The sequence below is a fragment of the Mytilus edulis genome, chromosome 8 (genome assembly GCF_963676685.1).
Source record: "Mytilus edulis chromosome 8, xbMytEdul2.2, whole genome shotgun sequence".
NCBI lineage: Eukaryota > Metazoa > Mollusca > Bivalvia > Mytilida > Mytilidae > Mytilus > Mytilus edulis.
This window is the reverse complement of record NC_092351.1, coordinates 1,642,950-1,669,411: the sequence shown is the minus strand read 5'-3', so window position 1 is coordinate 1,669,411 and position 26,462 is coordinate 1,642,950. Positions and strand designations below refer to the sequence as shown.

General features: G+C 33.8%; 1 protein-coding gene across 1 annotated transcript; it reads left to right on the top strand.

The window, feature by feature from the left end:
• On the top strand, window positions 1-22,603 carry LOC139484572 (extracellular matrix-binding protein ebh-like). The gene is made up of 4 exons (XM_071268346.1): window positions 1-510; window positions 2,739-2,831; window positions 4,549-12,050; window positions 21,144-22,603. Exons 3-4 carry the CDS (start codon window positions 4,565-4,567, stop codon window positions 21,764-21,766), a joined length of 8,109 nt encoding a protein of 2,702 aa, XP_071124447.1. The 5' UTR covers window positions 1-510; window positions 2,739-2,831; window positions 4,549-4,564; the 3' UTR covers window positions 21,767-22,603.
• The last annotated feature ends 3,859 nt before the right edge of the window (window positions 22,604-26,462 follow it).

Sequence of the window (26,462 nt, the reverse complement as noted above, 5' to 3'; positions counted from 1 at the left end):
GTTTAATAAGAAGGCATTATCGAATCACTGTTGTATTTTACACAAAATAATGATAAACTGGTCAAGTATTTAATACTCTAAATAGCCATTTAAAACAGTTAACTAGAAGTTGGTGGATTAAATACAGGGTATTAACATTACACCGCAGTAAAAGTCAAATGTTAAAGACTAAACAGATTTAATGTTTTGGGAATTAAACGAATTAAAACTTTGTTGTCGGGTCTAAATCTTCAGATTACTATTACAAAATCAACATTGTTTTTTGTGAGGATTTGTGATCAACAAATTGTTTATGTGTAAGATACGTCTGAGCATTGATGTTATTAATAAGTCTAATGTGAACAGTCTTGAAATTTAATAAAAGAATCAAATATAATGTAAAATTTACATAAATTATAATACTAACTTATCGGATGGATAAACTTGATAGTATGTAGTGAATGTTTTCATTGAGTGCGTCGACATCCATGTATTTATTGCATTTAGTTTTGGAATTTAGCATTTATAAATGTAAGTATACATAGCCAATTCTTATGACTTTGGTGATTGTTTTAGGATTATGTCGACAGATAGTTAATATCTTGAACGAGCATTACGTACGAGTCAGTCGTTTTATTTGTGAAATGAAAAAAAAATGAAATATTTCAATATTTTTCAACCATGCAAGTTATTTAAAATGATAAATTTCAATTTCTAACAGAATGTTACATCTATTCGACAATTTATTTGAAAACCTGTACAATTAAAGCTATATATAGACAGGAACGAATAGTAAATGCACTTCTTTGACACACTAGTGACTTAATTAAGAATTGAATGCTTCTTTTTGAAACTTCATTGGGGTGTAAAAGCGTTGACCGAAGTACATTTTGTATGAAGCGCGGGAGCGCTTCATTCTAAAAATGTGCGCACGGTCAACGCTTTTACAACCCTATGAAGTAACAAAAAGAAGCATTCAATACTTATAATTACATTTTTTAGCTAAGCTCATGAAAACACGAATTTTATCATTTTTTTTTATTTAATTCACCTGTGCACTTTATTGTGGAACCTCGTGTTATCATGAATGGTAAGTTTTATTGTGTGATGCAATTGCCTAGGGAATAACACGTGATGTGCAGATAGTCAATCCGAATAACGTATTATAATGAAACATGCAACTAATGTAATTATTCATAAATACAATGTCATCGCATTAGTGTTGTGGGCAAGACCTTCTTCACATTTTGATAGAAAGTACTACAAACTGGGGGATGGAATTACCTAATTCTCTACTATTCAAGTACTGCATTCTGAAAACATTGATTTCAACGCCTTTTTCCTAGGCGCTCGGAAACCGACAGCTATGGCTGTCCAATTCCACGCACCTGTTATTTAGTATATATCGTTTGTTTCTACATGTCATTTTTTTTCGTTTCGAAATTAAACAGGCCGTTGTTTTTCTCTTAAATTAATTTATATTTTGTCTTGTCGTCTCCCTATATAACGTGATATGTGGTATGAGCTTTATTTTTTGTTACTTAAGGAAATATAATTTTAAACGAAAACCATTCAGCAACCTACGTCCAGGTCAGCGACAGTTCTCTGTTTTGTTGCGGTTTATCGCTTTAGTCCGTGATAAGAGACATTGTTTTAATTTATCTTTTTGAAAGATAAAGTAATTCTTTTAAAAGTCTCGAAAATAAAGTCACCAATGTTGAAGAGATATAGTCTATTAGTGACATTAGTCTATATAGATGAAATATCCTTGACTTTTAAATAAAATTGAAATAAGATTAAAATGTTCCTTTTGTTTTTATACTAACAAAAACACCGACTGCATCATTACTGAAGGTCAAAGTCTGAACACTCACGTTCGATGATCATTCGCAAACTCCTGCCTAAATATGTCCTAAAAATGTCATTACTGGATTCGATCGCACTATTCAAAAGAAACATGCTAAATATTTGCCAATAGTTTTAAGGCGTATTCAAATGATTTTTTTTTACACTGCGGGAGTAAAAATTGCACCATGAGCATGCATTTTAGAGTGTATATTTACCTATATATTAGATATCATTGTAAGTTAGGATAACAGTGGAATGTACACCCACCTCACGTCAGTTCAAAATAAATTGGGATAAGATGTGCAGTATTGGAAAATAATATCATACTTCAGTATACGTCCTACATAAGTAATGTTGTCCATAAGTTACCAATGGTGAGCTATTTTTGTTGAAATGTGTTGTTGTGCTCCCACACCAAGGACTATATCTCTTTTTATTCTTATTAGCATCATCTATTGGATTTTTGAAGACATGGACTTGTTACATGTACGGTAATCGTAACTTATTTTACTTCACATCACAGTTAAACAAAATCAGCGTAACTTAACTTTATATTCATGCTTTACAAAAGTGAATCGTGGAACATTGAATGATTAAATATTTAATGGAAAGGAATAATCATTATGAATAATATTGACTTGTTTTGTGTATCTTTTGTTTCTTTCATTAAGTATTACTAATCTTAGGTCCGCCACATTCTAACCTTGTCAAATTTTATTTCGTTATAGAACTAAAATACAAACTCATTTTGTAGCGCAACTGTCACAATTTTTTTTGTGAATATAAAATGCATTTGTAAATTCGATATTTTTTACATAACTTTTTCGGTTTTGCTTATTTTTTTTTCACCATTTAATGTTTTAATGATTTTGGTTTTAATTAATATAACTTATCTATCTTTGTTTATGTAGTACACCAAGAATGAAACAGTAAAGCAGTCCTACGTTACAGATTGAATTGCCAGCTTTTGACAGAATTATAAAAGAAGCACACATTCCAAAGGAGTAAGTAATATCACATATATAAAAAAGAAGATATGGTATGATTGATGAGACAACTCATAGTCTTTTGTTTTTATTACGTGTATTATGGTATTCTCTATAATAAATAAAACTATTATCTCCACAAGAGACCAAATGACACAGAAATTAACAATTATAGGTCACCGTACGGCTTCATCAATGAACAAAGCCGATAAAACATAGTCAGCTATAAGGCCCCGAAGTGACAAATGTAAAACAATTCAAACGAGAATTTTTCTGGAGTTTACGGTAATTGACTCGAGAAAGCATAAATGGGACTAGATAGAAGAATGTTGTAATGGTCCACTTTGATTTATATGCTACTTATATTTATCAGGACTTTTATTGGTAAAACTCACATTTATCTATTAAATCAACATTGATTTTGCTATTTATGATAAAATATGTAAACAAAGAACATTGATTTAGATGGCACCACTTGTTATAATAATATAGTTTGATTTATTATATATGATACCATAATAAACCTTCTTAAAACAACGGTCCATATGATACAATAACCATACATAATGCATATCTCATCAAAATATGCACACACTTGAGAATAATTTTTTCCTGAATAATTTTCAAATCAGAATGTAATCCACTTCTATTCAATGTACACGAAATAGTTGAGGAATATTTTGATAGTATACATCTATAATTGCAAATATCGAATTTTGAACTTATTTTCGCTTGGACCAAACGTCACTACTTTCAGTGTTTTGCCTTAGTCTGAAATGTCCTTCGTAGAATGCATCTTTACGTCAACATAATTATTTCAAAGTTGCAAGTGTAAGCCGTATATATAATTTATGATTTACTTTATATTATTCAGTATACGATATGATGTGCCATACTAACTTAGGAGCTATAAACACAATCCGACTCATAAAAAGGCAAATCTAATTAATCCTACCTGATTGTGATATCAGGATATTTAAATCATTTAAAAAAAAAAGAAAGCTCGAACTTTAATCTATAATTTTACAATGATATAAAATATAAATTTTGTGCGCGTTTCATTAAACATTACATTTAATTTCCACTGGGGTTTTCATGGTCCTGTTTAGAACATTTAGTTTATGCAAGAATAAATATTTCCAACTGCGAATGCTGTATCCAAAATAACAAACATTTAAAACATTGACTTTCTTTCACCTTTTAATTTTGTGAATTTGCATCATGTTACAAAGATCAACAACAAAAACACCCACGTAATCATTTGAAAATAAAAATTAAGCAAAAAAACATCACTTAATTTGCAGTATCTCTAGTTTTGAAGATTTATTTCACAATAGTAACATTTCTGCGAACAGGACAAAAATCGTAATGTCATGATTAAATATGTTCAGAGGTAGCAAATTATATCAAAATAAAATAGTGTTTTGGAAGAGAAATATAGGAGTGACAAATACAAAATCCTAGATTTATCTGCAAGTTTGCCATACATATACATTAAGGGCTCATAATGTGGCCCAACAAGAAACAATTACTAATTTTAAGAAAAACAACATTATCAGAAAGGGAACGTTCTTACACAAGACATCATATACATATAGAGGTGTGCGCCCAATTCATTAGGCAAACATGCACAAATTGTATATGTTTGTGTGCTAATGATTTTTGTTCAAATGCCTTGTAAAACTATTTATTATAATTAGAAGATATTATATGTACTATATTACATTTATTTCAGGTAAACTTAAAACAAAATGGAAAAGATAGAAACTCTCACTGCACCATTAATCAGGGGAGATAAACCGACATATCACGAGAGAGGAAGAACACCCAAAATAATCTACTCCTCACTGAATGATACTCCGACACTGTCACCTTCTACCTCGTTCTCGTCTCTTGACTCCGGGTTTATACATGGCGGATGTTCAACACCTCCGAATGTGCAAGAATATTTCAATACAAATGGAATGGAGGAAAGCATCACGCATGCTCACACTCAAGTGAATCAAGTAGTTCCAGAAACTTCTACGCCGGTACTTACGCGAGCGTCGATTTTAAGGACATCGAGTCAGCGTATGACTTCTTGGAGTTCGTCACAAAAACAATCTCTGGACAGAAAAGATTCAGTACGTTTCAAACTAAGTCTTCCACAAGAGTCACATGACAGTTCATTTGCTGATTCTGATTCGGACAGCAACATTGGATTTTATACGATAAATACTCAAGATTCGAAAGAAAAAGTTAAACGTAAGCGAAAGGTAAAAGAAACCACTGAAGCTTCCGATTGGCAACCCATAGTGCAAAAACTAAAAGACAATAAACAATCCGTTCGGCAAAAAATTAAACCAGGATACGTGTCTCATTTAAAAAAGATGTTTTCGTCACAGGATGATTCACTTACTAAGGATATGGATATAAGTTCAAGGACAAGTTCGCTCAAAAGACATAATAGTGCCAATGACGTTTCCAACAGATATTTGTCTGTCGCTAAAACGACTATAACACCTTCACAGAGGACTAATTCATTAACTAACATTAACAACAAAGCAGACGTTTCTTCGTTACGCAAATCTTATGACGAACGTGGCGAGCCGTACATCCTACGTTCTAAATCAACAGAGAATCTAGCTTTTAAACCACAACACGAACAGGCCAGATTTAACCCAACAGACACATACGTCTCAGATGTTAAGGTAAACTCTGACGATATCATACGAGAAGGGCAATATCATCAGACACACAAAGATAAAGTGAACATCGGTAACAGTAGAAATAAACCTGACCGAATACCAGAACATAGGAAAAGAGTCCGCCCAAAAGGAGAATTGCCGGGAAAATCACACATGGTCAATAATACAAACAATCAAAGTATGGCAAGCTCTGGAAGGTTGTGGACTGTTGGATCTGCTGAAAATACTAATAGTTTACAGCGTTCGGTGAGCATGCACATACCAAACAAACATCAACTTGACACAAGGACGAACGAATCAATTAATCGAACAGGTAGTATGCGCTCAACGAGTGCATTAAGAAATTTCCTTCAGAAACAATATCCTGACGAAGAAGACATTGATAAAGAATTGCATCAATCCGTAACAGTTGAAAGTTGTAAAGATAGAAATAATACAGAGGTCAATAATTTTGTTTTGCAACCTGATTGTAAAGAAAAAGACGACTGGGAGAAAAGAACTCAAAATAAAATTGATAATCACAAGAACGAATCATCTGACAAACTGTATTCACCTCGATCAAATCAAAATGAAAAGTCGACATATAGCCCTAGATTAGTAGACAAAAGCAGACAAACTGAAAACAGCGATTTACTTTTTAAAAGTTTTCATCATACAGAAGTAAACACAGAATATAACAGAAACAATGACAATCTGACAAAAATAGAATCAAAGCCATATGATAAAGCTCCTGCACATAGGAAGTCAATATTACAACGAAGTATTAGTGAACGAATCGCAAACACCATAGCTGTAGGTAAAGATAACATTGAACAAAAACCAGTTGAAATTAAAAATAGAAGTAACGTTACAGAGGATGACTTGGATCAGTCGAACACTAAGAGTTTCAATAATGGACCCATATTTCATAGAGCTGGTAGCAACCGAAAAGCTAATAGTCCGAAACAAATCACACAATCAGTCAATGATAAAAATCCAAACTACCAAAAACTTGGCAGCGACAGAGTAAGAATTTCGTCAAAGCAAAAGGAAACATCAAGTTCACCTTTCAACAGAACAGATCCTAACAGATCGGTAACTTCTGCTGATGCGTTAAAAAGTTTCTTGCGTAAACGATATCCTTCACGAGAGGACGAATCAAATCATCCAAACATTGACCAATCCTCTGATAAGTCGGAAGATAATAAAGAGGAAACTGAAATAGATCGTCTTATCTTTAAATTTGGAATAGGAAATCAGTCAGAACGAGACTGGGATAAAATAACGAATTCTAAAATTGAAGAACATAGAGGTAAATTTTCGCAATCGTCGCCTTCCTCACGTCAAATGGAACCGAGGCTGATCCAATGTCCTACTCCAATCATAGAAACTCAACCAGTATATGAAAATAATAAAACCTTTCAAGAACGAGGAATAGATATACCAACGCCTTTACCAGAAACCCAGTCTGATAGTACTCTTTATAAACATGAAAACTTTGAAGAACAAAACATAGATTTACCATTTCAACTATTGGATAAATCACATGAACATGCAAGTGATCAACAAAAAGATGCAGAAAGAGAACTAGCGGAAAGAGATTTAGTGGATACAGTTGATTCGTGTTATTTTTCTGACAACGCTTTACCAGAATTGTCATCTCTACCGATATCTTTTCGACAAGAAAATGTCTCTTCACGAACGACAACTTTACTTGGTAAAGACATTTCTGAACAGCCTGTTTCCTATTATCAACAAAAGTCAGACCTAGAAAAACGATTACCAAAATCGAAACAAAAACCTATCAGTGGTGAAAAACCGACGTCTCTACCAGAACGACATGAAACCGAAAATGTCAGTAGTTATTTGAATGTTACACTTAAATCACCAATCGTAAATGATAATTATCCACACAATCAAAATACATATGCACTAGATGGGCCTGAACAATGTAATAGTATTCATTACAATGAAACATGCTCAATGAAAAACAGTGCTTCTAATGTCGCTGCAGCTTCTACTCAGTATGTAACAAGCGAGGAAATTTTGACTTCGGATGTGTGCATTAACAGTGAAACCAATAACGACACTCACGACTTAGGTGATATATCCGGAACATATACTCCGGATTTATTACATTATTCTACTAAACAGGAACATGCAAACAGTTGTGAAACAAAAACATCATATTTAAAAGTTGAATTAAGCTCTCCAAAGTATACAGAACAGGTTGCATCCCTGTCTGAAAATAATACCATAGAAATAATAACTGGCCATGATAATAATACAAAAATTGAAAATTTTAATTTAGAAGAAAACGGAGAACAACAAATTGTCGATATGCCGGCTGAAATGTCGGTATTACCTTTAAGACCTATTGAAAAGTGCGAAACAAACGGATCACAGCTTACAAATAACTCTAGAGAATCACCAGTCGTAAGTAATCAGACAAAGTATTTCGCTGTTGAGGAAAATATCCTACAAACTGAAGAACGTGATTCATCTCACGTCTTGTATCATGTACAAGATCAACGAGTTATAGATAATTTACAATTGACTATAGAAACTGTTGAAGAAATTACCGAGAAAAGCGATAAGTCCGCTGAACATTATAGAATAGTTGAACCGGATATTCCGTTAAAGTATACTTTTGTAAATGACAATCTAAATACAACTAAAAATGAAGCTGTGGATGTCTTACGTATGGACCACAATAGGATGGACATAAGTAGCGATGTTATAAATAGAACGGACACATGTGCCGATGTTATAAATATATATCCGAAAAATACCCCTCCAAAAAAACCACCAAGAAAGAATAAATCTAACCCGAACTTTGAAACGCTACCTCAGGAATTTAAAGAATCAATTGTAAAAACATATGTCGATCCGTCACCAATCAGAGTCGATTTAACAGAGCCTCACTTAAGTATTGATACACCCGACAAAAGTGTTAAATCTGTTTCTACCAATGATAACGAAGTAAAAACTAAATGTCTTGCTAAACATTATAATGACAATTCAATACAATTCCAATCTGATAATAAAACTAAAAGTTATAGTCATATTTCGGCGAACTCAAATAATAATAATGTGAAGTTGAAAGGTCAAATAGAAATTGAGACATCTAAAACAGGAGCACCACCATCTCCTTGTTTAGGTGGGTTGGATCGAAGAAAAGCTAGCAATGCAGATGTGAATGAAGCAACCTTAATAGATATCGATAACGTATCTTCTGTAAATGGTGAGACATCTGAAGTTAATACCACCAAACTACAAAATAACGCAATGACAGACATTGAACAAGGAAATTGTGGGTATGAAATTAGACAGTATAACAATCACAGTACTAAACTGGAAAATAAAATAGAAAGTGGCATTAAACATGATTCTCGTACGGAAGGCGATGATTTACAGTTTACAAATTCTTACCAAACTTCTAGTACTAATAATACAAATGAAAATAGAAATGTTGATCTGACAAACACGCAAAAAGATTTAAGCAATTCTGATGTTGTTAGTTTTTCTAGCAATACTTCACCAATAAATCCTGATATTGCTAGATCTACCGATACACCTCCAATGGATGAGGTTTTAAGAAATACCGAACAAGAATTGTGTCAGACGTATCTAGACTTAATGGATACCTGGTTAGCAAAACGGACAAAGAACCGAAAGACCGATAACAATATTGATACATACAATGCAAAATCTGGAATAAACCATGACATTTCACTTAAACGTTCTGACCAATCAGAATCGTCAGATAGTTCTGAGCAAGACGATAGTTCTGTGGAAGGGGAATATATAGTAGAAACAGCGATTGCTAAAGAAAATGAAGTATTAACGACTGGTCGGGGAGACCAGACTTTTGAAATAAACTCTAGAGGTGATTTTACTCAATACGATGAAAACGGCGAAGTTATTCCTAGTGAAATAGATGAAATTAATGAAAGAGAAAGTAATTATGATACAAATGAGGTGGAAATGCCTCAAATAATAAGCGATGAACATCAGTACGAAACTTCATCGGATGATCCAGGAACACACGAAAATACAAACACAGATAATACAGAGGATTTACGATCTGCCCTGAAACTTAATCTTGACTTTTTACAAGAGGCGGAAGATGAAGAAGAAATAGATGTAGACTGTCAAACATCTTTGCTTGAAGCTACAAATAAAGTGGAAAAATTACCTCTAACGAACAATAAAGTAAATAAACATACACAAGATTATAATAATACGGAGCACAAAAGTAAACGATCAGTTACATTTGATGTAAATACAACAGAAGAAAGTGAAGTCATTCACGCGTGTCATACCGTAGGCTGTGATCATGTGACTGATAATTTTACAGGTAAAACTTTTACACCTTTAAATCCTCATCTAGATTATAAGGACCATAGATTCTCGACAACTGTGGACGTACATACAACAGATTTGGATAATAAAACAATCGGTGGTGCATCTAACGATTCCAAAATAGCGATAATACAGGAACTAAGGACTGGTTCTACAATGCCAGAGAAATCGTCGGGAAATACTAAAACCTCTCAAATGTCGGAATATAAAGGGGGTAAAAAGATAACGACAAAAACATCAAGCTCTGTTAATAGTGATGGTTTTAATGATGAAGAGCAGACAGCACAAAAACGGAATCTTGCACTCCTGACTGATGCCATATCTAAACTTAATGGAGAAAATAATGACGATATTATACCTGAAATTAACCAGACGATCACAAAGTTAAATGGTGGGAACCTAGTGATTACAACTCTCACACACCGGGTTGTAGAGGAAGAGGAGGAGGATGGAGACAAGTCAGATACCGCGTCACTTCCGGTAGTTTCGGAGCCGAGTAATCATGGTCATAGGAATCAATATATAGTTCAAGATCATAAAGGGGATACATATATGATAGAGGATATTACTGATGAAAGCTACGAGTACAGCACTTCTGATCATAGATATAGCTCGGAATATGATAGTGCAAGTCCTAAAAGTGGCAGTCCGTCATATCAGAGAATTCATAATCTCAGAGCTCATGGAAATTCTGGCGTTGATTATAATACCGCTGAGGAAGTCATACTTAGTTTGTATAATCCGAATTCAATGGAATATACTGAAACTGACAACCGATATCAGTCGGGACAATACACGGACGAAAGATTAAGGCAAGGTCAAGGTCAACAGTTGCAGCCTTATGGATACAGTGACAGCTCCTCCAATAAACGGACCACATCGTACGAGTACGAAGATGGTTGTGCTCCACAGCAGAATCCGTATGGTTCATCATCCCTTAAAACTGTTAAACAGTCTTATGAAATGTCTTCTGACGGTCCATGGGTAACAGATGGTAAATCTAGTTACGTTGGCAACCAAGATGTGAACATGAAGAAGGAAGTGACTAATCAATCATCTTCGTACGACCAAAGTGGACTTAACGCCATGTCAGCAGCTTACATGGTAGAGGCTAACTCCTCCGTCCCTCCGATACCTCAGATTAATCCTTATTATGTTCAACAGCCATTTATTTTACCACAACTTCCGGTTCCACAAATTCAGGTTCCTCAATACAACCTTCTCCAGATAGAACCTATTCCACAAAAGGTAACTACTGGTGTTCAGGTGATGACACAACCGAAAGAGGAATATCAAATCGTTACACACAAAGAGGAGAATCGTCAAATCGTTAAACCGAAGGAGGAACACACAATCGTGGCTAGGATTGACGAAACTGACTCGAAACAGTTTCAAGAACGACCCGTGTATAAATCTGTAGCTCTAGTCAAAGGCCCTTACGAGTCACCAAAATGGCATACAGCAAAGAAACATCGGCCATATGAACCACCGACAGACGAAGTTGACAGCGGACGAAAATATAAAGTTGTCAAATCGAGTGCCTCTGATGACGTCAAGGAGGAAACAATGGAATATGAAGAGACAACAAAAACTATAACTACAATGAAAACAGAAAACGTCAACAACGTTACTGGTGGACAATTTGTAGACCAGAATCGAAATGTAAGCTCTATAGATGTGGGACATAATCGACCGATTGCTTTTAATGGAAATGCTGAGTTTATGTCACCGAGATATTCCACCGAAAGAACGTTAAATGTAGGACGACCTGCTGCCGAGGGTCAAGGTCGTCAATTCCGATCATCAGTCGAGGTCAATAGTGGTAGTAGTGGTAGACAGAAATCGTACGACCAAATGGATGGGTACCAGTCGAAGTTATCTAGTATACTTAACCACCAGCAAAATTACCAAGGGACGCCGGAACCAGAAAGGAAAACATACACTGATGTTGACCGAGACATGCGCGTCGTGAGGGGTAATATACTGATTAAGAACAATTTCGATGAGAATCTGGATGAGTACAATGATAACATTAATATGTTTGACAACAAGTTTAACATGAGTAAGACTAATCCTCTGTACCATAGTGATGAGGATATATATAAGAGGTACGAGGAGGAAAAGAGGGTACAACAGGAGAAAGATATCAGAGAAATGGAGAATATGGCGTTTGAAACTGTTGACAGATTTTCTAAATCCAAAAATGGTAAGTGTTAAATATATGTCTACAATTGTAAGTTATGTTAGTTTTTTATATCAGGTTTTTGGAGTGTTTAATATTCTTTTAAAATCTGTCGCAAGATAGATTAATACCGTCAATTAAAAATAAACGGGTACCAATATCGGACGAGGACTAAGTTTTTGCAGGTGGGTAATGCTACTTTGTAGGGTTTCTATTTCAATTTTTTTGTGGGGTGGGGGTGAGGTGGGGGTGAAATACAGTTTTTTTATAATGCTATGTAGTTAGTTTGCGCACTCCAAAAGTGATCTTAAGTGTAACTTGCCTTATCGAAAATTGCAAAACTATTGCCATACCTTGAAATCTTATCTTAATGTTTAAATGTTATTATTGTAGCAATTCCTGAGAAATCTGAATATTGGAATACTAAAGATTACTGTAGATATTGACAATATAAGTTCATATTAGTACACTTAATCTTCCTTTTGATACTAACTCGAACATCAACCTTAATTCCATTCAGAAAAGAAATTGAAAACTAAGATTGTCATCTTATTTTATGTAAATTAATGTACTCTATTAATCTTCCTTACTTTAAAGTGTATAACTGTCATAAAATATGTACATTGTAATAACATGTATATTTATTTTATTTGAGCGTAAAATTACTAAAAGTTTGTGAAGTATGTCGGTACAGTATCAATGAATTACATGTATGTAATGATGGGCGTGACTTCGTAACAATGGAATTATATTGATGATGTCTATATTTGCACTATCGGTCGCTTCAGAGAAAATTCCAATTACTTTATTAGTTGAACCATGGTTTTTTAACTTTATAATTGTAACGTCATAGGTCAAATTTTTCTTTAAAAGTTACATCAATTTCAAACTAAAAAAGTTGGACAGATAAAAAGGAATCACTAAGTAAACTGGCATGCGTGTTTATTATTTCTCGAGATATTTCTACACACAAATAAACATTAATTTAGTGAATATTTCAAATTCTAGTAAGTTACTAAACTTCAGTAGATGTGTAAAGAAATGATAAAATCTATATTTTATAACACTGAAGGATTACCATGAAGTACCCTGGGGGCCATACGTCTTCGTCAATTGACGGTTACGTAAGTTAAGATGAGATTATTGATACGACTTACAATGGCTGGCCACTTGGAAAAGAACTGATGCAAACTTCTATCTCTTCTGTAAGCTTTTAATATCCCCGTTGTTCAGTTCACACGATCACTAATGTCGATTTAAACGATCTGAACATGAAATGCTAGCAACTACGTATAAGAAATAATGTATAGAATAGAATAGAATAGAATATACTTTATTCCAAATTAAATTGAAGGGGCAAAATAAGATAATACCATTACACATATTTAACAAACGCAAAAGAACAGTACTGAAGGAAATAATTACTTGATTGATTGATATCATTTAATGACACTCACAAAAACAAATAAATACGCATTATTTAATTATGTTTTGTATATGTTAAAGTAAATATGAAGGTCAATAGCATTTACATATATGTCATGTAGTGTAAAACAATTCAAAATTGAAAATTATTAAACGACAGGAACTTTATTCTAACATTACTTGGTATCGAACGGACGGCAAAAATATACGTACTGGCAAGACAATTGGAACTTAGATGAATTCACGATCGCTTGGTTAGGATAAAACAATCACATGTAGTGTTGATAGCTAGTCTTATAACTGAAATGTTTTGTTCTCAACCTCTGACTGTTTTGGCTTGAGAAATGTTTTGAATTAAATAAAATGTCAGTTGTTGTTAAACAAACGGATGTCTTCGTCTGTAACATTAAAATTTACCTTTCTAATGTAATAATCACTGTAATTTAAAGTGCAGTTTTAAATGTAAACACCCTATAAGTTACGTAACCAAACTCACTGTATCCAAATCTTTATATAATACAAACGTTGTACACACGAATTAGTATGTTTAAACGTATTTTACATGAATATGCTCCTAAAATATGTGAAATATTTATGAAACATTATTTTGTTTTGTTTGTTTTTCGAAACCTTTGGGATGATACTAAACAATCTAGTTAATAGTTATTTGTGTTTATAAAGAAAACCTTTTGTTTGGTCGAGAATTTAATGAACATGTGGGTCACTATTTTAACAAAATGCAATTATGATCGATTCGATTGTTTAAATATCTTTCTCGTCCTAGGCCTGAAAATGCATTAAATATTTGCCACTGGACGTTAGGCCATCAACAATGAATCCATTAGAAAGTGAGAAGGAATAATTTTTGAAGGCCGTACATTGACCTATAACGGTTTACTATTTTTTAAATTGTTATTTGGATGGAGAGTTGTCTCAATGGCACTCATACCACATCTTCCTATATCTTTTTAAGTGATCTAATTCAAATGGCTGCATCTGACTCTCTATAAGATCGAATATATATTTACATTTAAATTGGTTTTCGTGATGTTCAACTCAAAATATCAATTACTGATTTAAAAAAAAAAAAAAAAAACATTTACTTGTGTCCAGTCCTGTAAGTTACAATGTAATCTTAATCCGAATGAAAATTGGAAAAAATAATACATGTACTCCATTTTTTTTATCTATTTTTTTTAGTCATTCAGTGGAATACATACTAATCCTCATGTTGACTGGCATATAAGGCTGGTACCACTCTATATATATATAGCTAGGTCTCCCTACTGTTGTCTGTCCTTTGCAATCTTTTTTATTTTATCCCAGGTCTTTCCTATGCTTTCAAATTACTGTCAATTGTCCTTCTCCATGTTTCTTTTGGTGTTCCTCTGTTTCTTTTACCTTCCGATGATAACCATTTCAGAGCTTTTTTGGTGATGTTATTCTGATCTTCTAAGGTGTGTCCATCTTAATCTCAGTTGTGTTATGGTGGTCATCTGATCTTTTTGTTCTGTTCTTTGGTAGTCAGTTCTTTATTTGATATCTTTTCTAGTCAATATATTTTACAAATATTCCTCATACATTTGGCTGTCTTTCTGGGTTATTCTCCAGCATTCTGCTCCATATCAAAAGATAGAAAGCACATTACGTTGGTAGATCATTCAACGAAAAAAAGGGGGGATTCATTGTTTATCAAAATGTACTATCAGTTGAAATTTCGATGAGTTAATGTTTTATTTTTCAATTTCAATTTTGCTGCTTATTAATTGTTTAAATTAAATAGGAACACCTGTAAATTTGTAACTTATACAACAACTTTGTAGAAACAGGTCAAAAGGTTACTTTTACAAATTTTATGCTTGCGTAAACCTTTTAATATGTAATTCTTTTCATGGTTAGTAAATGAACAATAACCTATACAAAGTTATAATAAATGATCGATTTGACTCGTTCTGTAGTATAGATTGATAAGATAAAACACATGTATTGTTAACACCTTAATACACATTAAATCCTACATGTATTTTATAAAGTGACACCCCACCCTGAAGATATAACATTTTTTATTGGAGTTACGATGATAAATTGTTTTTATATGAGTGTACTGTCTAGTTTACAAGGGTTAGGCGTCGGAATGAACTGGGAAAATAATGTTTTAACTATTAAATATTTAACTTTACAAATTAGCTATGATATAAATTGTCCATTGAACAGATTTGATTTCTGACGTGAGATTTCAATTTGAAAAAAATGTCACACTATCTTTGTCTTCTCTCAATAAACAAATAAAAAGATAAAGATACGTGGTTCTTAATATGTTCGAATACCACAGCATCAAAGGAAGTTCACGTGTATTGATTGGAATAGTCCACAGAAGGGTTTTTCCGACATGCATTTTTCATAAAAAACGGTTTTAAACGTTTTGAAACAAGCATGCATTTAACAATACGAAAATCAACTATGGGTTATTAAAACACTAGTATTTGAAAAATTTTGTTTAGATAATATTCATTAAATTCACTTTGTTTTTACTGTATACATCCCCATGTTTATACACATTTTTTTTTATAAACCTGCATACCAAAGATCAAATGAAAGAGCAAAGCGAGGATTCCATGCACTTCTTTGTCGTATACGTAAAAACGTATAAATTACTATGCAGTATGTTTTTTGCTCATAGGCCGTACGGTGACATACAGTTCTTAACTTCTACGTAAGTTGGTCTCCTGTGAATAATTGTCTCATGGGAGATCATACCATATCTTCCTTATATTTATATCCCCTTAAAGTTTTAAAATAGAGCTGGTAGTTAAACTTTAGCCTCTCTATTGTAGTGTACTGCCTAAAACTTTTAAAACTTCCTCTTTTTATGTTTCTCTCTGAATTGTTGTCTTTCAGTATTCAAAACATACGATTTGCAATATCAAGGAAAGAAGAGAAGATAAAGTAGGAAATAAATCATGATGATGTCGTTTGTTTCTGTGATACTTATTTGTGTTTCGTTCATATGTTTTTACAATAATTAGGCCGTTAGTTTTCTTTTTTGAATTGTTTTACATTTGTTATTTCGGAACCTTCTATAGCTGACTATGCGGTATTTTGCTCATTGGTGAAATCCGACGATGACCTATAGTTGTTAATTTCTGTGTCATTTGGTCTTTTGTAAATAGTTGTATATTTAAAATCATACCACATCTTCTTCTTTTATATACATATTAGCTGATATAAATTGACTTATGTTGAAAAATCTTCCACCTGCATCCACATTTCTACTTTTGTACTTGAAAACGTTGAGGTATTTGATGTATGTAGTTGTATGCCTCTTGGCCAGTTGTGTATCATCTTAAAGTCATATTGTATTTGATACAGAAGGATTAATATCTGATCTCCCCTCCTTAGCCCCTAGGGATCTAATGTCTTTAATAGACAGTTATTAATGCATTTTGTGACCTTAAAACATACGCATGTATACATGTACAGATAAATAATCTGCTGACTGATCCAAAGAATGCTGAACATTCGTGTTAATTAATATTATAAATGAATCAATTTAAAAGCTTAAAAAGTAACTCATGAACATTTACCCCCCCCCCCCCCATGTTAAGTGAAGAATTATGTGCTTTTTTCTTTCTTTTTTTTATTCGATCACTCGTTACGTTGTTTCTGCTTCTGTCTGAATTTCGTTTCCATAACTTCCCTTAAAATACAAAAAAAGTTTAGGATATTGCAATATCTTATAAAATCTAGGCTGCTGGTTAGGTTTTAAAAATACTGAAAATAGCTTCAAATTGCCCTACATTTGAAAATTTCTTAAAAAAAATACCCATGTTCAAAGGAAATTGTAGATTGGTTCAACATCGGACAACAGTCCAAAAATATCATGAGAAATTGAACTTTAACAATAAAGCTATTATTGATGTTCTTCGTCTTAAAATTTATTTGAACATCGCGCCCAAGACTTATTTAATATATAATCCTTAATAATACCGTATCATTTAAAAATAGAACAATTAATTGATTGATTTGGGGTGTTTTAATGTGCACTAACAGTATATTTAATGGCGGTCAGTTTTTGTTAATGGAAGAACACGGAGAGAATCACCCATCATCGGCATGAAAACTATGGAAAAATTAACAGTTATCTCTTTAACGGTTAATATTTTAATTTTGTGTTTTACTACATGTTCATGTTTACCGTTTTCTAAATGAATAAATGAATCACAAGTTATAAATAATGAATTAAAAATGCACAAAATTGTAAACATCATTTCACATTAGTATATGCTTTGAATACATGTTTTGAAAGGGGGCGTGTAGGTGCACACTATTGATAAAAGATATTACCTTGATATACTTTGATAGAGTGGAACATTCAACATATTACTATTTACACTCGGGTAGTCAAACGAAGTATTTTTACTCCTACTTGTTTCCTAAATTTACTTTTTATATAAAATCCTTATGTAAACAGTGCATAATAATGCATTTGATGCACACATACCATTTTAAATCTGCCGGATCATTCTTTATCAATTTAAAATATTATCTATGCTTGGTAACGCTTCGTTGTTGGGTGTCTGTATCATTTACGTTTGTTCCACTATCTTTCTATATTCATATCAAAATTCCTGAATATTTAAATGCAGCATATCTTAAAATATAATTCCTCTACGCCTCCAACGGTTTATGCAGATTATATTACAGGTCTATAGTATTATTAATTTGTATCTGAAGTTTGATTTTACTTTATAAAGTAATGTGCCTCTGTTATATCACTGTCCAATGTCATAGGAAGATGTATATAAGCAGTTAAAACAATAAAATTCCTGTCCAATACTTGATGCACATCCTCTAAAACATGTGGAAGCATGTGTTGCATAGGTTGTCTCTGTTGAATTATTTTATGGATCTTTTGCGTCTTATCCTATAAAGGTCTGTACTAATCGTTAGAGACCGAAAAATGTCCAGAAAACGATTATTTCCCCGGCCTCTGGCACGTCCATTGTCAAATATTTTAATCTTGTTTAAAACGAGCGAGGGATCCAAACATATAGACATGCATAGAGAGACATGCATGAATAGGGGACCAAGGGTTCAAGCATAAAGGCATACATGAATAGGGGACCAAGGGTTCAAGCATAAAGGCATACATGAAAAAGGGAACAAAGGGTTCAAGCATAAAGGCATACATGAATAGGGGAACAAAGGGTTCAAGCAAAAAGGCATACATGAATAGGAGACCAAGGGTTCAAGCATAAAGGCATACATGAAAAAGAAAACAAAGGGTTCAAGCATAAAGGCATACATGAAAAAGAAAACAAAGGGTTCAAGCATAAAGGCATGCTAGTAGTCTGTTGTTATTTATGTATTATTGTCATTTTATTTATTTTCTTTTGTTACATCTTTTGACATCAGACTCGGACTTCTCTTGAACTGAATTTTAATGTGCGTATTGTTATTCTTTTACTTTTCTACATTGGCTAGAGGTATAGGGGGAGGGTTGAGATCTCATAAACATGTTTAACCCCGCCGCAATTTTGCGCCTGTCCCAAGTCAGGAGCCTCTGGCCTTTGTTAGTCTTGTATGATTTTAAATTTTAGTTTCTTGTGTATAATTCGGAGTTTAGTATGACGTCCATTATCACTGTACTATTATGCATATTTTAGGGGCCAGCTGAAGGACACCTACGGGTGCGGGAATTCTCGCTACATTGAAGACCCATTGGTTGCCTTCGGCTGTTGTTTGCTCTATGGTCGGGTGGTTGTCGCTTTGACATATTCACCATTTCCTTTCTCAATTTTATACATGAAAAAGAAAACAAAGGGTTCAAGCATAAAGGCATACGTGAAAAAGAAAACAAAGGGTTCAAACATAAAGGCATACGTGAATAGGGGAACAAAGATTTCAAGTATATAAACATACATTAATAGGATAAGAGGTCTTCAAGCATTAAGACATAAAAAGGGAAAAAAGGGTTGAAGTATATAAACATACATCAATAGGATACGAGGTCTTCAAGCATTAAGACATAAGGGAACACGGGGTTCAATCAAAAAGACCTACATTTGGGTTGAGGGCTTACAAATATCTAGACAAACACAAAGAAGGGACCAGGGGTTCAAATCAAGTCTTACATAACGGAAGTCAAGCTCCACTTACTTTGTCGAAATCATTATAATTATTATGCGTCGTTATATAACATATATTATATGGTGTTTTGATGCTGAGTAATTATTAAAACTTGAATAACGTTAATCATGCATGACATGCAACAAAATATAATTGTTAAATGTTAAATTATTATTAAAGTTTTCGTAACTTTATGCATTCAGACAGACAAAAAATTGTTGACATAAGTATGTAGTAAATTCAAGTGACAAGACACAAATAGGTCAGTGTGTCCATAAAATAAAATTTATTTATTTGTTTGAGTGACAATAAAGGTTAAAATTTTAAATACTTAAACAGCCACGATTTAAGACTACATTCATGTACTGAATTGAAAATCGTAAATCTCAAACTTTTAAATTCCATAAGGTCAAACATTTATGTTGCGGAAGTTTATATTGATGAAACGAAAAAGGTATATAGGGCACGCATTCAAATCTGAACAGATTAAATTAAGTCTGTAGGTAATTTGTTTTCGTTTGACTACTATTGGTTTTACTTTTGTATCTCTTATAGCTTTAACAGACAATATTGAAACAAAAGATACCAAATTAATTCCACACACATTGTCCGTTTTCTGCTTTAAATAATACTTCATTATTAGGTACAATCGAAAATTTAAAAACCTTGTTCACCGATAACTTATTGATACTGTCTAGAAATACATTTAAAATATATTATTCGTTACTATATCTCTTATGAAATTTGCGTATATCCTGATGTTCATTATTAATGTCCAGATATTCGACAATGAGAAGAAACGACCCGTTTGACTCGTTGAAAAAAACCACCCATAAACAGTCGTCACATAAGATAAGATAAGATAAGATATTTTTATTCCAGGTTAAAGTGCCCATGAAGAGCAAAGTAATTTTTTACAATGATTTTTATAATTGTTACAATAATACATACGTCGCTGGGCATTCAGAAAGGAGTCAAGGTTTGTACTAGATTGACATGCTGAGCCTATGTGCTAGTTTATGCGAAAGTCCACAGGAGGACATCTTACTAAGAAACATTATTCTGACTCCAGGCCGACCGATCTTTGCTCTCACTCATTAAAACCGCGTACTGAGTGGAGAAGCAACAGATACCAATTTTAAAGTTTTTGGGACGACCCTGCTTTGGTTCGAACCAATATTTGAGCACTCTACCACGAAACCACAGAGAGGGTTCATTATTATCTTGACAAATCGACATACTAGTAAATAAATATACATGACATTTGAAGAATTTTATATTGAAGGGGGGAAGAGGACAGAATTAATTAATATTTCTTATAATTTTCTCCATTATTGTACAGTTTATTGTTCATTGAGTTAAAAACTGGATTGAAATGCAAAAAAGAAACCTAAAAAACATTTTTTAAACATGAATGAATGAATGAATATAATTTTAATGGAATTATTAGTCACGTAGGTATCTTTTCATTTAAAAAAACTTTTACATCGGCTGCTGTCTTTCCAATGTTTCTTAAATGCCAAACTAACCAAACTGATGCAAAGTTTAATTTATGTTTTGTAGTTACTCGAAAGGCTGGTGATGGTGAAAGACGAAGGGCACCGCGTTCAAAACAAAACTTGACCAATCTACTGCTCGCCAGACTCTCCACAATGGACGCCAAAGACATTCGACAATCCTTGGACGTCAAGCACCACCACGAGGATATTTATGGAGATCCACCACTTCAGCAAGCAGATGGCACAAGCTCGAAATTTATCACGACTTCCAATTACGACACAGTTACTGAAAACGTAGACTTGGAAATGAGAGATGGAAAAGCTATCATCACAGTTATAGTGACAGCAGAGAGACTTACACCAATCGATTACGAGTTCCACGTTTGGCGGAAAAATCAAGCAATTGTCACGCGGGTTGTCGAAATTGATTTCTACGCAGACGAACAAAGGCGCGTGCTGTATGATCGCGTGATGGACCGAGTTGATGACGAAGGGTATGCAAACAATAAAAGATATAGCCATTATACCAAACGTAAGCCAATGGAGGTCACGTTATCCAGTCAGGATACACTTGATTTGTTTAATGAACTAATGGAAGCTACGGGTGGGGAAGGTGATAAGGAGGACATCACAGTTAAAACAAAACGGAACAAAACTTTACTTCCGGAAAACCCTTTCTTATATTGATGTCAAAGCAATACGGAACAAGAGCCTCCTGTGCGAACATCTATATGTATTTTTGATGACTTTGTTTCGCTATTTCGTCCTAAGTTTCAATACTCATACAGACTATTTTACGAAATGTTTTCTGTTTAAATCGCATGTTTTTTGGATAGTGCTTTAAAAGTGATCTATAAACCATTGTATATGTATATTTTTGATGTATGTGATATTAGACAAAGATGTATATTTCAGCTATGTTTATGGTGCTATGTATATAAAACACAAACAGACGTGTATATTGTTAATTCATGTATCAATATTTAATATAAAGAATAAGGTGATGCATATACGCTATTGATTATTTTTGAATATTTATTTGTATATAGGTACATGATATAGGTTATTTATTAAATGATCAAATTTTCGGAAATAATAAAGAATCGTTTTGATAGAAAATTTAATTTGAAGAATTTTTAGCCGCATTTTTCAAAAAATTCCCTACATACATGCATTTGTAGAAGAGACACATTTGCATTAGTCTAACCAAGGAGGTTATATAATATAACCTCCTTGGTCTAACGGATTTATTTAGCAGGACAATTGAATTGTTGGAAGTTTCAAACTGTTAAAATGAAAATGTAAAATGCCATGTTGGTGTAGAGTAGCACGAATATATTTTAATATGGAACGCCACCATACTTGCCAAATTGTACATGGGTCTTAGGATGGATTGTTGTTTGTTTATATGTTATATACGGCATTGAAATCCTCGTGACTATAATATGTATAATATATATATTGTATTTGTTATCAGATTTTATTTTTATTGCTTGATGAAATTAAATATAAAATCATTAAAAATATGTTAACAATTTTAGCACCAATGACATACACTTTCAAACCAGTATATAGCAGACAGAACTATTGTAGACGTCTATATATATATACTTCTGTCCCGGTATTATTATTTCGGTTTCGGGTCTAGTTGGGCGTCCAATTTCGCCCGCGCATTCAAGCAGTTATTTAAAATTTTTATTTATTCAATTTAATTCAATTCAGAGTTTACATAGATAAGGCCATTAGTTTTCTTGTTTGAATTGTTTTACATTGTTATTTCGGTGCCTTTTATAGCTGACTATGCGGTATGGACTTTGCTCATTGTTGAAGGCCGTACGGTGATCTATATTTGTTAGTTTCTGTGTCATTTTGGTCTTTTGTGGACAGTTGTCTCATTGACAATCATACCACATCTTCTTGTTTATATTGATTTAAAGTCGATAGTCAAGTGAGCTTTTCAAATCGACCAAATAACAAATTATATACACGCATACCGAAGTCGTGAACATAACACAACTTAAAGCATACATGTACAGTATAAAATTGAGAATGGAAATGGGGAATGTGTCAAAGAGACAACAACCCGACCATAGTAAGATACCATAAATGACATGTAAACGTAATGCATGTAGTATGCAAAATAAAGTTACTGTAATAATATGATAAGCACAAATCGAATAGTCATACAAAAAAAAACAAAAAACAAAAACCACAGGCATAAACGCTATATGCATGCACTACACTGACATGAGCTGTTATTTGGATCCCATATGTATACCAATTTTTTGAATTGGTCAAAAGATGTTTCCATTCGACAATGGTTCGGCAGCTCGTTCCAGATTTGTGCAGCATTATAGCGAAACGATATTCCATCATACCTGGTAGTTCTGACTCTCAGGAGTACTAATGTTGCTTGTGTTCTTAAATCATACTCATTAATTTCGATATCAATTAAATTATGAAGGTAGCGTAAAATTGCCTCGTGGGTTATTTTAAATGTTTCTCTTGCAATTATTTTTAATTTTCTTAGTTTTAAAGAAGGTAATTTTTCTAGCAGTTTTTTGTATGAGCTATCATAATCTTTATAGATGAATCTGAGAGCTCTTTCTTGATTTTTTTCCATTTTAAACGATTTCCCCCCGCTACAGTAATGTATGAAACGTTCATTTTCACCCACGCTCAATCTACATTATATTTATTACAAGACTTAAACATATTTATAAATCCTGTTAAATTTAACAACATGTTTTTTAATTGTGTAAAATTTGTTCAAAGTACATTAACACATTACAGAGATCGAAAACTGGTTTAAAATATTTGCTTACTAACTACGCATGTGCAGTTTTCCCAAAATTTATGTTATGTCTTTTTTGGTCTTTAAATCAGATTGTCCATATGCCCTGAGCTGCGTTTTTTTTTAAACCGCCTGCTCGTTTGTGAAATGAATGAACAAGATATCCAAAAGATCGTAGATCACCCCATTAAAATCTAGACATACCGGTATATCAGACACAACTAACATGCGCGCAATAAAAAACAGCAGCTATTGAAAGGCGTGAAAAGGAAAGAATTTACCGTGTCCCCAGTTCATTTATTAGAAGTTAACAACATATCAAGAGGAAGGCGTTTTCGGTTTTTTCATATAAATGTCGTGCTTGGCATTAATACATTTTTTAAACTCTTTACTCTTATATATCACCCTTTATTTACCACGCCGGTGATTGAATCCATAAAATGCGTATGAATCGTTGAGATGAATATTGTTAACTTTAGCAAACAAAGCGCACACCCAGGTCTTAACATGTATCTAGAGACAATCGAAAAACGGGGAATATGGTCAATTGAAATAATCAGAATTAGGAGGCAGAACCGTTTGGTGGTCCATTGTGAACATTTACAAAGCAATCTTGTACACCATTTGGTGGACTGTTGAACCCCGAAGGTTTTGTCTCCTTTTGACATGTTTTATTGTGTACCCATTTATCAATTTACACAGCTGACAAACGCTGTCGTTTTTAGCGAAACTAACGCTTGTATTAATGATTAAAAGTCAGAAACGCCCATTGTCTCAACATTATTTGAAATATCTGAATATTTTATCAAATATACAGTCTCCTTAGTTATAGTATGTAACTAAATTAATTTGAAGTAAAAAGAGATAATCAGTTTTTATCATCAACGTTCTTCGGTAATTAAAGTTCTATTGTTGCGTCAATTTTTCTTCATCTCCTATAGATTCCTATTCCTATTCCAACGTCATGTTTCTTTCAAGATTACGTCATTGAAAAGGCGACCATGTAATGTAAAAAGTACACATATTTGTGCAGTCATTCCAAAAATAAAAGAAGTCCGATTTTAGCTTATACAAAAATGAATTCAGCTTATGCTAAAATGAATTAAGCTTATGCTAAAATGAATTAAGCTTATGCTAAAATGAATTTAGCTTATGCTAAAATCATTTTAGCATATGCTTAAATGATTTAAGCATATTCTAAATTCGATATTTATGACCCTAATTCCGCGTCATAATTTACTGTCAAAATCATTTGTGAAACAGAATCCATCGCTGGAACTCCTGCAATAAGATATAATATTTATCATTATTTAGGTCATTTTGTTCATACAACTGTTCACAAGTGTACATAAAGTAAATCAAGAAAAACGCAACGGTCATCCCCTACGGCAGAACATTTTCAAGGGAATATATTTTCTTAAATTTTTAAATTTTTGTACGGAAAGAACATGTTTCAATTAAATGAGTTAAGCCGCCTAGTGACGCGACATTTGGAAATCTAGTGGCAAAATATAATATTCCATGTATAGAAGAGAAACGAAAGATATCAAAATAGTATTCAAACTTATAAGTCGAAAAACTGACAATGCCGCGATAGAAAATGAAAAACGACCAAAACAGCAGTACAGAAAACACAACTTTGACGACAAAGAATGTATGCAAAACGAACCACAGCAAAACCCATGAGTGCTCCGGAAGGGTAGGCAGATCCAGCTTTACATGAGTGCTCCGGAAGGGTAGGCAGATCCAGCTTTACATGAGTGCTCCGGAAGGGTAGGCAGATCCAGCTTTACATGAGTGCTCCGGAAGGGTCAGCAGATCCAGCTTTACATGAGTGCTCCGGAAGGTTCAGCAGATCTAGCTTTACATGTGTGCTCCGGAAGGGTCAGCAGATCCAGCTTTACATGAGTGCTCCGGAAGGGTCAGCAGATCCAGCTTAACATGTGTGCTCCAGAAGGGTCAGCAGATCCAGCTTTACATGAGTGCTCCGGAAGGGTCAGCAGATCCAGCTTTACATGAGTGCTCCGGAAGGGTCAGCAGATCCAGCTTTACATGAGTGCTCCGGAAGGGTCAGCAGATCCAGCTTTACATGAGTGCTCCGAAAGGGTCAGCAGATCCAGCTTTACATGTGTGCTCCGGAAGGGTCAGCAGATCCAGCTTTACATGTGTGCTCCGGAAGGGTCAGCAGATCCAGCTTTACATGAGTGCTCCGGAAGGGTCAGCAGATCCAGCTTTACATGAGTGCTCCGGAAGGGTCAGCAGATCCAGCTTTACATGTGAGAGTGCTCCGGAAGGGTAAGCAGATCCAGCTTTACATGAGTGCTCCGGAACGGTCAGCAGATCCAGCTTTACATGTGAGAGTGCTCCGGAAGGGTAAGCAGATCCAGCTTTACATGAGTGCTCCGGAAGGGTAAGCAGATCCAGCTTTACATGTGAGAGTGCTCCGGAAGGGTAAGCAGATCCAGCTTTACATGAGTGCTCCGGAAGGGTCAGCAGATCCAGCTTTACATGTGAGAGTGCTCCGGAAGGGTAAGCAGATCCAGCTTTACATGAGTGCTCCGGAAGGGTAAGCAGATCCAGCTTTACATG

Coding starts and splice junctions, on each gene's coding strand:
- LOC139484572 (XM_071268346.1), top strand. CDS start 4,565: ATGGAAAAGATAGAAACTCTCACTGCACCATTAATCAGGGGAGATAAA. Junction 12,051..21,143: donor ATTTTCTAAATCCAAAAATG/GTAAGTGTTAAA, acceptor TATGTTTTGTAG/TTACTCGAAAGGCTGGTGAT.